We start from the raw sequence: 12,943 nt of genomic DNA, 5'->3' as shown, positions 1-12,943 counted from the left end.
AAATTTAGAAGGAAAACGAGGTTCATTACGATGTCACTTAATATACATTTAGGTAAAAATATAATTATACACTAAGAAATGTTATGTATTGATGAAGTTTAATAAAATAAACAAAGAATGTATACATAGACACTTAGAATAACTGCTTAAAACAAAAAAAAACTTACGGAATGGTACACATCTAACAAAAGGATCTCCTGTATATTTAGATGGACACGTGCAAATTGGGTTATGTTTTATAACAACACATTTTGCTTCAACCCCACATGAGCCTAAACAAGGATTAATGCATTTCTGGTTACTACAGGCTTCATCTAGTGGACAATCAGAGCTGACCACGCATTCAGGACGACATGTCGGGGGGCTTCCCAAATATCCAGGTACACATGTACAAACAGCTTGACCATTAACTTCTCTGCATTGACTATTAGGACCACATGGAGAAGGATGACACGGATTTGTCACGATTGGCACTAAAAAGTAAATAGTAGTAAATAGTATAGTAGTTAATAAACATATATAAGGAGATACAAAAACAAAACACTTATATTTCAAAAAGGCGAAATTAATAAGTTAAATAGGAATCACAATAAGGATACATACCTGAGATAGGTATGCAACTATAGAAAGCATTTCCAGTTTTTCCTTGAGGACAACTACACATGGGTATGTGATTAATAACATCACAAATAGCTGTTACAGCACATGTGTTTTCACAAGGATTAACACATTTATTTTCTACACACGCTTTATCTCTTGGGCAATCCATGCTTAACACACATTCAGGACGGCAGCCTACGTAAGGATCTCCTTGGTGCCCTTCAATGCATGTGCATTTACCATCGCTGCACACGGCATTTGTTCCACACGGAGATGGATTACATTTATCAAAGTCATCCAATTGCACTTAAAAAAAATAAGTCGTATAAAATATATGTACATTACAAAAAAAGACATGAATGAATGTTATTAAAACAATATTAATATATGTAATAAAAATATCTACCTGTTGTCATAGGATTGCAAACCGTGAATGCATCACCAGTGTATTCTTCTGGACAACTACAAGTAGGCGTATGTCTGAAGACCGAACATAGCGCATTTATACCACAGGAACCTAGACAAGGATCTTGGCACTTCTGATGAATACAAGCCAGCGACGTAGGACAATCCGAATTTAGTACACATTCTGGTCTGCAGTTGGGTGGACTTCCTATATAAGTTGGCATACATGTGCATGACGGCATATCACGAACTTCTTGACAAATAGAATTCGGTCCGCAAGGTGATGGCGAACACGGGTTTTTGTATGGCTCTAGACCAGCATTAGAAACCGGAGCTAAAAAAAGGATAAGACAAATGTAAAATCTTTTTTCATTAACTATTGGAATAATAAACAATATTATTAAACATGTTTTACTGAAAAATAAATTAATAATAATGTTAATAATTACTAAAAAAAATTCGGTATATTCCTGAGATCTGTAATAATTTCTTATTTTAAGAGTTTTAAATATGGTTTTTGTACGTACGTGGTGTAGGATAGCATCTTGTGAATGGATCGCCAGTATAACGTGGAGCGCAAGTGCAAATAGGTCTATGGTTTATAACGCGACATTCAGTATTTATTCCACATGCGTCATTACATGGATTTTCACATTTTTGGTTCAGACATGCTTTATTTTTAGGACACTCTGTGCTTATTGAACATTCTGGGCGGCATCCCGGTGGAGCTCCAATGTAGTTAGGTAAACAAGAACACACAGCTTGTTTATTAACCACTTGGCAGCGACTGTTTGGACCACACGGTGATGGTTGACAGACATCAGCGAGCTTGTCTGTTATTTCTGCAAGTAGCAATTAGTATTAAAATTTGGATAGGTAGTAAGTAAGTAAGTAAGTAAAAATATATAACGGTAAATGCTTCTTTACATGCGCTTATTATCAAAAAATTAAGTAAGTAGTGCACAAAAATTAAAATGGGACCACTAACCTTTTAATGCGCAATGTCTGAATGGATCCCCTGTGTATCCGTGTTGACATGAACATGAAGGTGCATGATTAACTACTTGACAAAATGCGTTTGTTCCACAGGCTCCCGGACATGGATCTTGACATTTATTTTGGAGACAGGCTTTGTTTAAAGGACAATCGCTATTAATAACGCATTCGGGATTGCAACCTTCATAAGGGTTCCCATAGAATTCGTCCATACATGTACATGATCCTGCACCAATGAATTCTTTACAGATAGCATTTGCCCCACACGGTGACGGCATGCAAGGCGTTAAAATATCTTGAATTATTTCTACTTTGTAACATTCATTAAACGGATCTCCTGTGTAATCAGGCCAACAACTACATGTTGGTGAATGGCTAATAACGTGGCAATTAGTATTGGATCCACATGCTCCAACGCACGGATCCACACATTTTTCATTGATACAAGCTTTGTTTGTAGGACATTCAGTATTACTTATGCACTCTGGTTTACAATAGGGCGGTGATCCTAAGAATCCAGAAAGACATGAACATGAAGGGGAACCTAGCGATACTTTGCACAATGAATTAGGGCCACACGGTGATGGAGTACAAGGATCAACGTTATCTGGTTTGAATTCCTGTAGTAAGCATCTTATAAACGGATTTCCAGTGTGGAATACGGGGCAGACACATATGGGATTATGATTGATAACTTGACAGTTCGCATTGACTCCGCATGCCCCTTCACATGGTTTGATACATTTTCTGTTGCTACAAGCTTCATTCGGCAGGCAATCGGTACTTAATATACACTCGGGCCGACATGATGGCGGACTGCCGATAAATCCATCTAAACACGAACATATTGCCTGACCGCTTACTTCACGACATTGGCTATTTGGTCCGCATGGACTTGGATCACAAGGCGTAGCTTTTTCGACTAAAAACAAAAAAAGCCACCGTGGTCAAAAACTTCAGATTTTTAAAAAATATCTTTTGATTTATAGTAATAAATTTAATGAAATTACCTTTAACTGGAGTGCACTGGATAAAAGCATTGCCTGCCATCCGTTCTGGACATCTGCACATAGCTGCGTGGTTAATGACTTCGCAAATTGCATTACTTGCACAAACGCCACTATTGCATGGATTGACACATTTGTATTTATGACACGCTTTATCTTGTGGGCAATCACTACTAAGTATGCATTCTGGATGACAATCAAAATTACGTCCCATTTGATATCCAGGAGGACAAGAACATTTGCCATTGTCACAAATAGCGTTAGCACCGCAAGGAGATGGGTTGCACTGGTCTACTTCATCATATGATATTTCTGAAACTAACATTTATTTATGAGTTATACATTTATATAATTTAATATAAATATAATTATAATGTACCATGTATGATAGACTTGTCCGTTTAACAAAATTATAATATTTTTTTGTTTCAATTTTTATAAAATGGACGCGTATTTACCTTTAATTTTACATGCCGTGAAAGCATCTCCTTCGTAGTTGTCTAAACAGGAACAAATTGGCATATGATTTTTGACAGTACATTGAGAATTAAGACCACAAGATCCAGGACATGGGTCTCTACATCTTTGATTAATACATGCCTTGTCACTGGGACAATCTGGGTTTATCAAACATTCTGGCCGACAAACAGGTGGTGTTCCAATGTAATTTGGTAAGCATATACACGATGGAATGTTACCAATTTCTCTACATTCACTATAAGGTCCACAAGGTGATGGTAAACATGGGTGTTTTTGCTCTTCAGTTTGGGAATGTACAGTTATAATGATGGGATAGCAATGACTGAAAGGATCTCCTGTATAATGTTCTACACATGTACAAATGGGACTATGATTTATTACTTGACATTTAGTATTTTGACCACACTGTCCAACGCATGGGTCGATACATTTTTGTCTTACACATGCTTTATTTGATGGGCACTCGGCACTGATTACACACTCGGGTCTGCAATTTGGAGGGTTGCCTTGATAGTCCGGCAAACATTTGCACAAAGCCTGTTCATTTACCACTTTGCATTCACTATTTGCACCGCAAGGAGAAGGACTGCATGGATTTGGTGAGTATTCAGTTTCTAAAATCAATGTCAACCTTAGTAATATATAGAAGTAGAACACAAAGTTATAAACAAAAAGATTAAACATGACATACAAGAAATTCTTATAAATACAAATAAAATCAACGTAAACTAACCTTGTATAATAATACAGGCTTGGAATGGATTGCCAGTATATCCTCGTAAGCAAGTACATATCGGAGAATGGTTTATGACGTGGCACTCTGTGTTTGATCCACAGGTACCCGGACATGGGTCGGTGCATTTATTTCGCTGACACACCTTATTAGAAGGACAGTCCGTATTTACACTACATTCTGGGCGACAGCCTTCATATGGGTTTCCGAAGTAGCCAGGAGAACAAACGCACGAGCCGACATGGTTCTTCTCATTACAGATAGCATTACTTCCACAAGGTGAAGGATTGCACGGTGATAACAATTCTTGTGTAACTTTCTTTTCAATGCAATTAACGAAAGGATCTCCAGTATATCCAGGGAGACAAATACAATTTGGTGAATGACTAACAACACGACATTGTGCATTTAAGCCACATGCACCTTGACAAGGATCACTACATTTATTTTTAATGCAAGCCAGGTGATTAGAGCATTCGCTATTGCTAGTACATTCTGGTCTACAGTTTGGTGGTACTCCTATAAATTCAGGTATACATGAACATGAGGGCAATTCGTTTAAAGTTTGGCATATTGAGTTTGGTCCACAAGGTGATGGCTCACATGGATTAATTTGAGGTTGTATTTCCAGAGCTAAAAATAATATGTGAATATTAAAGTAGGTATTATTAACGATGAAACTCAAAAAAGTCATTTAAAAACTTACGTTTTGGACTACATCTGGTAAACGGATCGCCTATAAAATCTTTCGGACATGAGCAAATGGGGTTGTGATTGACAACTTCACAATGCGCATTAGCTCCGCATGCTCCGTTACAGGGATTTATGCACTTATAGTTACTACAAGCTTTGCTTAGTATACATTCAGCGCTGGTAGTACATTCAAGTCTACATGTCGGTGGATTTCCTAAATATCCAGGTATACACGAGCATATTGCAAGATTGTTAACTTCACGACATTGGCTGTTAGGACCACATGGTGACGGGTTACAAGGATTCATCGGTAGTGTAGCTGAAATAAATTTTTTGGTTACTTAGTATTCATACATCTTATATGCAACTTAATATATTGAGTTAATCGCTAAATCTTTGTTACAAATAGATAGTAAAAACAAAATTGTTAGAAATGAAATATAACTATTTTTAATAAGGGTAGTTAACTCATTAATGATCAATTGTTGCTATAATACGGTATTTTGAGAAGGTATAAACGTTATGTCTAAATATTGTATAATCTTTGTATGTTATACTTGCATTTTAATATTAACCATATTATAAAATGGACAAACCTTGAACAACATTGCAAGAGACAAATGAATTTCCTGTATAACCAGTAGGGCAACTGCACATTGGAACGTGATTTATAACTTCGCACAGCGCATTCATTCCACATGTATCAGGACAAGGGTTAACACATTTTTTGTTCACGCAAATGAGATTCTTGTCACAATCTGAGCTCACTATACACTCCGGCCTGCAACCTATGTATGGATCCCCATGATACTCTGGTAGGCAAGAACATATTCCATTATGGCAGTCACTATTCGGACCACAGGGTGATGGATTGCAGAGATCCGTCGGTACTGATTCTATAAAAAAATATTTCAGCTTATTAAAAAATAAATATTTATTTAAAATTTTGCTCAGTAACACTATTAGAAAAATATAAATAGCATTGATTTTAAAATAACTTTTTTAACTTTTCCGATGCAGAAGTATAAAAAAGTAGACTCACAAGTAATCATTAGCTTTATTTAACAATGTTAGTAACGTTAAAGTTATAGACATCTAAAATAGAAATTGCATTAACTTAAATTATTCAAAATTAGATGTTACTTACCCTTAAGGGGCTTGATTATACAAACAGAGAAGGGATCGCCTTTATAACCCTCTAAGCATGTACATACAGCAACATGTTTATTAACTGAGCACTTGGCATTTTGGCCGCACGAGCCCGGACAAGGATCGGTACATTTTTCATTAATACAAGCAAGTGAACTAATGCAATCTTGGTTTGTCACACATTCTGGCCTACAATTTGGTGGACTACCAAAATAACCAGTAGAACAGGAGCAAGTTGCTTGACCATCTTTGTTTAAGCATATAGCGTATATTCCACAAGGTGAAGGGGCACACGGATCTCTTGTTTCACTAACCACGAGCTGAGTAACTGAAAATGCATTTATTTTAAAAACATTAAAACAAAACAAAATATCTTTTATTAATTATTAGTGTAACGGTTGAAGTACTGAAAAATATGTCTTAGAAAGCGCCGATATCCATGAAAAGATTGAAAACTTGAATTACTTCAATTACCTGGTTTTGAATAGCATCTTGTAAATGGATCGCCTGTAAAACCTGTCATGCAGCTACAAATAGGGTTATGATTAAACACTCGACATTCAGCTTTTTGGCCACAAGGTCCGGGGCAGGGACTTATACATTTATAGTTGACACATGATTTTTCTTTAGGACATTCGGAGCTCATCACACATTCTGGTCTGCATGAAGGTGGTTCTCCAATATAATCAGGTAAACAGCTACAAACGGCCTGATCATTGACCACACGGCACTGGCTGTTTGGTCCACAAGAACTAGGTAAACATACATTGACTGGTGATTGTTCCACTGAAAAGCATCAATTATTAATGATTATTTCCATGGTTATCATAAAAAACTTAAAATATCAATTGAAAATATGCTTACGAAGTATTATATTGCAGCGGCGGTAGGGATCTCCTGTGTATCCAGCGTTGCATAGGCAACTAGGCGCATGGTTTATGGTATTGCACTCAGCAAATAATCCGCAAGTTCCGGGACATGGATTTTGGCATTTGTTACCGATACAAGCTTTATCACCTGGACAATCCGAATCGCTAACACACTCTGGTCGACAACCTTCGTATGGGTTTCCGAAATAACCTTCATTGCAAGTGCATGAACCAACTTTATTCAATTCCCTACATACAGCGTTAGGCCCACACGGAGAAGGTTGACATGGTGTCAAAATTTCAACAGCTGGTCTTAATACACATTGTGTGAAGGGATCACCTTCGTATCCTTGAGGACATATACACATTGCAGAGTGACTTACGACACGACACTCAGCGTTTGCTCCGCATGCTTTTGTACACGGGTCTCTACATTTTTGATTGACACAGGCTAAGTGTGTTGAACATTCACCGTTGCTTATGCACTCTGGCTTACAGTAAGGAGGTTGTCCCTTAAACTCAGGCATACATGTACAGGACGGACTTTCGTTAACCTCTCTACAAATTGAATTAGGACCACACGGTGATGGCTGGCAAGGACTAATAACAGCAGGTGCGTCTATAATAAAAATTAATACAAATTAGTTATGTCGATGGCTTAAGTGGTACTTAACTTAGAATGTAATGTGAACTTACTCGTGACGTACGTGCACGCGACGAAAGGATCCCCGGAAAATCCGGACGGACAAGTGCAGATAGGATTATGATTTATAACATCACAATTTGCTTTTAGGCCACATGCTCCAGTGCATGGGTTAACACATTTTTGATTCATGCAAGCTTGATTTTGTTGGCATTCTGCGTTTACAACGCACTCTGGTCTACAAGCCGGAGGTACGCCTAAATATGTTGGTAGACAAGAGCACACCGCTTGATTATTTACCTCTCTACATTGGCTATTTGGTCCGCAGATCGCGGTGTTACAAGGATTTTCAGCATGTGATCCTGTAATTAACGACATATTTTAATTGATAATTCAATTCTAAAATTGGATTTTATATTTATAGTGAATAGTACTAATGAAGACATTATGTACAGAAAAATCAAATAAATACTTTACCTCGGATTGGAGTACACATAACGAAAGCATTCCCAGTGAATTTGTTGTTACAACTACACATCGGTATATGATTGACTATTTGACAATTAGCATTTTGTCCGCATGCACCGACACAGGGATCTGCGCATTTTCTTTGTATACACGCCTTATCCTTGTCGCAATCGCTACTAAACACACATTCTGGCCGACAATTGAAATATGGATCTCCATGGAATTCTGGTAAACATTGACATTGTCCATTGATACATTGCGCGTTAGATCCACAGTGTAAATTGGTGCAGATGTCAACTGTACTTGCTTCTTCTGTAAAAATAAGAATAGTAGTAAGTAGACATATTCAACGGGATTTTGTTCTTAAGCCTAAAGCACTAAGTTAATATAATTTGCACGTATTGTTCCGGATTGAATAAACGTTTAGGACCTTTAATGATTTTTTAATTTAATAAATTTGAAAAATTTTAAATAATATTTTGTAAATAGTTAAAGCGATAGTAATACTATAAAAATTACCTTCAAGGGGTTTGACTTTGCAAACAGTGAAAGGATCTCCGATGTAACCTTCAATGCACGTGCATATTGGCACGTGATTTAACACAACGCAGGCAGCTGATATGCCACAAGAACCTGGGCATGGATCCATACATTTTGACTTAATACAAGCACGGTCACTTTGGCAATCTGAATGAATTGTACACTCGGGTCTGCAGTTTGGTGGACTCCCTACAAAGCCTGTTAAACAAGAACACGAGGGGCTATTCCTAATATTTCGACATTCAGAATTTGGTCCACAAGGTGATGGAACACATGGTTCATTTGCGTCAGGTAATGAATCATCTGCAATATAATAAGAAATAAATAAAAAAAAATATTCAATATTTGAAAGTGTCTTAATTATATCTATATAAATATACTCACAAATGATAGGAGTACACATGGTGAATGGATCTCCTGTGTATGAATTCCTACAATAGCATATTGGGCTGTGGTTAATTATCTTGCAATCAGTATTAACGCCACATGGTTTAGGACACGGATTTTCGCATTTATTATTGATGCAAGCCATATCTTGGGCACATTCAGAACTTGTGATGCACTCTGGTCGACAGTTTGGAGGAGTTCCTACGTAATCTTCTAAACAGGAACACACAGCTTGTCCTTTTGAGGCTTTGCATTGGCTGTTAGGGCCGCATGGTGATGGGTAACAGGCGTCAATAGGATTCGATATTATTTGAGATTCTAAAATGAAAAAGTAGTTTATAAAGTAACTAATCTATCTTAAAAAATGTTTATTGGTTGTATCAGTTTGTTGCTTACCTTGGTAAGTACAATACCTAAACGGATCTCCTGTGTATCCATCAATGCAAGTACAAAGAGGTGCATGATTAACAACTTGACATAGTGCGTTAGTTCCACAGCTACCAGGGCAAGGATCGACGCATTTGTTTTTGACGCAAGCATGATTAGACGAGCAATCTGTGTTAACGACACATTCTGGTCGACATCCCTCATATGGGTTACCAATGTAATCTTCAATGCAACTGCAAGATCCGGCATTGTGTTTTTCTTTACAAATAGCATTGGCGCCACAAGGTGACGGAGAGCAAGGGCTTGTTGTAGGTTCTGTACGTAAAGGTTCCGGCACACAACCGAAAAAGGGATCTCCAGTAAATCCATAAGAACAGAAACAGATTGGCGAATGACTAACAACTTTACATTCAGCATTGGCACCGCATGTACCCTCACAAGGATTTTTGCATTTCATGTTAACGCATGACATTTGAGGTGAACACTCTTCATTACTACTGCATTCTGGCTTGCAGTATGGAGGTTGACCATTGTAGCCTTCTAAACATGTGCATGTTGGTACTTCATTGACTTCTTTACATAAAGAGTAAGGACCACAGGGCGATGGTACACAGGCATTAACAGGATCAGGCAACTTTTCTGCAACAACTGAATTGCAATTAAATATTGAAAAAAAAAATGTGAATACATTTTCGTAGTAAAAAACAATTTTCGCAAGTGTAGTTTGTTGCAAAAGTACATATAAACTCTTTGGCAATTTGACTTGCAAAGATAAATAAAAAATACTTACGAAACTTAAAGCACCGAGAGAATGGATCCCCTGAATATGATACAGGACATGTACAGATAGGGTTGTGGTTAACTACTTTGCATTCAGAATTTTGACCACAAGCACCAATGCAAGGGTTTATACAGCGTTGGTTGCTGCAAGCTTGATCAAGTGGGCATTCTGCGCTTATGGTACATTGTGGACGACAAGCAGGCGGGGCGCCTATGTTGTTGGGAGCACAAGAGCAAGCGGCCTGACCGTTGACATTCCTACATTGACTGTTAGGCCCGCACGGAGATGGTTGACAGGGATTCATATTCACAGGTTCTGAAATTATAATAAAATTTAAAATGACGTCCGAGATGAAAAAGTTTTTGTTTAAATCACTTAAAACATTGTTATTCTATAAAGGACAGACGACCTTGTTAAGGTCGTCGGAAGATGCTGCATGTAAACCCTATCCCAACGTTCAAAAAAATCTATGAGGATAAACACTATAGCCATAGGAAGACCACTACTGATACACAGTACTGGTCGTTCTATTACTAAAATGTTGATGACGATTTTATTAAAAACTTATTTTTTTAACCACATACCTGATAGTGGTCGACATTCGATAAAAGCATTGCCTGTCATTCTTTCGGAACAACTACACATGGGGATATGATTAACGACGCTACAAATAGCAGTCGATGCACACGTTCCGGGACATGGGTCTATACATTTGTTTTTAACACAGGCCTTATTATGTTCGCATTCAGAACTTTGTGTACATTCTGGTCGGCAGCCACTGTAAGGGTCTCCTTTAAATTCGGTTATACAAATACAGTTTCCATTTACACATTCAGCGTTTGGACCACATGGCGAAGGATTGCATAAATCAATTTTTTCTAGAATGAAACATAGGTTCACTTTAAAGAACATTTTTTAACAACAGAAAAATATTGACACTGATTCAGTAAAGAAAAACATACCTTTTTCCATTATAACCGTACATTGAGTGAAAGCATTGCCAGTAAAACCTTCAATGCATGTACAAATGGCCACGTGTTTCATAACGTGACAATTAGCGTTTATTCCACATGATCCTTTGCAAGGGTCAGTACATTTTTGATTAATACAAGCGAGATTACTTGAACAATCTTCATTGATGGTGCATTCTGGTCTGCAATACGGTGGACTGCCTTCAAAACCCAATGAACACGAACACGATGGTATACCCCGTAAATTGTGACATTGAGAATTAGGACCACACGGGGATGGTATGCAAGGATCCTTTTGATCCATCTCCGCAATTTGAGCTATAACAAAAATGTTTATAAGAACATGCCAAAATGAATATAGCTTTTCATATAAATAAATGAACAAATATGGGAGTACCTGTTATTTTGTAACATTTTGTGAAGGGATCTCCAGTATATTTTAATTTGCAGGTGCAAATTGGACTGTGGTTTATTACTTTACAGTCAGCGTTTAGACCACAAGGATCAGGGCATGGCGAAACACACTTAAAGTTTTTGCAAGTTTTATCTATCGAACATTCTGTGCTTACTACACATTCTGGTCTACAGTTTGGAGGTGAACCTCGATATTCTGGTAAACATGAACAAACACTTTGCTCGTTTATTACTTTACATTGGCTGTTAGGACCGCACGGTGAAGGCTCACATGGATTGACGTTAACTGTTTCAGGTACTAAAAATAACAATAAAAACAGGTGTATAATTATAGAGAAACTTTGAGAAACGAAATCTTTAATTTTTTATACATACTTTTAGCAATGCAACGTGTGAAAGGATCGCCTGTGTAACCCGAGCGACAAGTGCAAAGTGGTGAATGATTAACAACTTGACAATCGGCGTTCATAGCACAAGTGCCGGGACAAGGGTCAATACATTTATTTCTTTTACATCCTTTGTTACTTGGACAATCGGAATTTACTAAGCATTCGGGATGACAACCTTCATATGGATTTCCTTGATAGCCATTTGCACAAAAGCAGGCCCCCACGCCAGATTGTTCTCTACATTCTGAATTGGGTCCACATGGAGACGGAGTGCATGGAGATACTGGTTCGTTAATAATTAAAACTTTTGGAGTACACTGTACTGATGCGTCGCCGGTATAGCCTTCAGGGCACATACAAATTGGTGTATGGCTTACGACTTTACATTCTGCATTATTTCCACAAGCTTGTAAACAGGGATTTTGACATTTTTTATTAATGCAAGACATTTGCTGTGCACATTCACTGTTAACAATACATTCTGGACGGCAATTTGGTGGATATCCTATAAAGTCCGGCATACACTGACAAACTGGAATTTCTGAGTCAGATTGTTGACAAATTGAATTGGGTCCACACGGAGACGGCTGACATGGGGTAGATGATATTACAGTAGCAGTATCAGCTGAAAGTAATAATAAATTCTATGATAATCTATAATTACAATCGTAAATGTTATACTTCTATGAGTGCTTCTTTATACTTACGAATATTGATGCATCTAGTGAAGGGGTCTCCTGTATAACCAGAAGGACAACTGCAAATGGGGTTATGGTTTATAACTTGACATTTCGATGAAACTCCGCATGAACCTACACAGGGGTTGATGCATTTTTGATTACTGCATGCTTTGTCGGTTGGACAATCCGAACTTGCAACACATTCGGGTCTACAACTGGGTGGTGCTCCCAAATATCCTCCGAAACATGAACAAACTGCTTGATTATTAAAGACACGGCACTGACTGTACGGCCCACAGGGACTAGGTTGGCACGGATTGCTTTGTATGACATCTGTGACAGAAATTAATA

At 37.7% G+C, this 12,943-nt stretch overlaps 1 protein-coding gene across 1 annotated transcript in view; it reads right to left on the bottom strand.

The window, feature by feature from the left end:
* Positions 1-12,943, bottom strand: part of dpy (dumpy) — a 97,741-nt gene that overhangs the window by 26,399 nt on the left and 58,399 nt on the right. Inside the window, exons 70-93 of the mRNA XM_068773719.1 lie at positions 12,620-12,925; positions 11,899-12,537; positions 11,507-11,821; positions 11,101-11,427; positions 10,723-11,016; positions 10,148-10,453; positions 9,367-10,005; positions 8,968-9,288; positions 8,563-8,886; positions 8,053-8,355; positions 7,629-7,937; positions 6,928-7,551; positions 6,538-6,849; positions 6,062-6,391; positions 5,511-5,810; positions 4,928-5,233; positions 4,222-4,854; positions 3,467-4,102; positions 3,012-3,326; positions 1,994-2,923; positions 1,533-1,847; positions 1,007-1,339; positions 604-906; positions 168-473 (exon numbers count right to left, since the gene is read on the bottom strand). Coding sequence (XP_068629820.1) covers positions 168-473; positions 604-906; positions 1,007-1,339; positions 1,533-1,847; positions 1,994-2,923; positions 3,012-3,326; positions 3,467-4,102; positions 4,222-4,854; positions 4,928-5,233; positions 5,511-5,810; positions 6,062-6,391; positions 6,538-6,849; positions 6,928-7,551; positions 7,629-7,937; positions 8,053-8,355; positions 8,563-8,886; positions 8,968-9,288; positions 9,367-10,005; positions 10,148-10,453; positions 10,723-11,016; positions 11,101-11,427; positions 11,507-11,821; positions 11,899-12,537; positions 12,620-12,925 — 9,726 coding nt within the window. The remainder of the gene's footprint in view (positions 1-167; positions 474-603; positions 907-1,006; positions 1,340-1,532; positions 1,848-1,993; positions 2,924-3,011; positions 3,327-3,466; positions 4,103-4,221; positions 4,855-4,927; positions 5,234-5,510; positions 5,811-6,061; positions 6,392-6,537; positions 6,850-6,927; positions 7,552-7,628; positions 7,938-8,052; positions 8,356-8,562; positions 8,887-8,967; positions 9,289-9,366; positions 10,006-10,147; positions 10,454-10,722; positions 11,017-11,100; positions 11,428-11,506; positions 11,822-11,898; positions 12,538-12,619; positions 12,926-12,943) is intronic.

The sequence above is a fragment of the Battus philenor genome, unplaced genomic scaffold (assembly GCF_028537555.1).
Source record: "Battus philenor isolate CCGP_79_NKW_IND1 unplaced genomic scaffold, ilBatPhil1.0.hap1 SCAF_6, whole genome shotgun sequence".
In the NCBI taxonomy this organism is placed as follows: Eukaryota; Metazoa; Arthropoda; class Insecta; order Lepidoptera; family Papilionidae; genus Battus; species Battus philenor.
The sequence above is the reverse complement of the archived record's forward strand: the minus strand, read 5'-3'. Positions and strand labels throughout refer to the sequence as shown.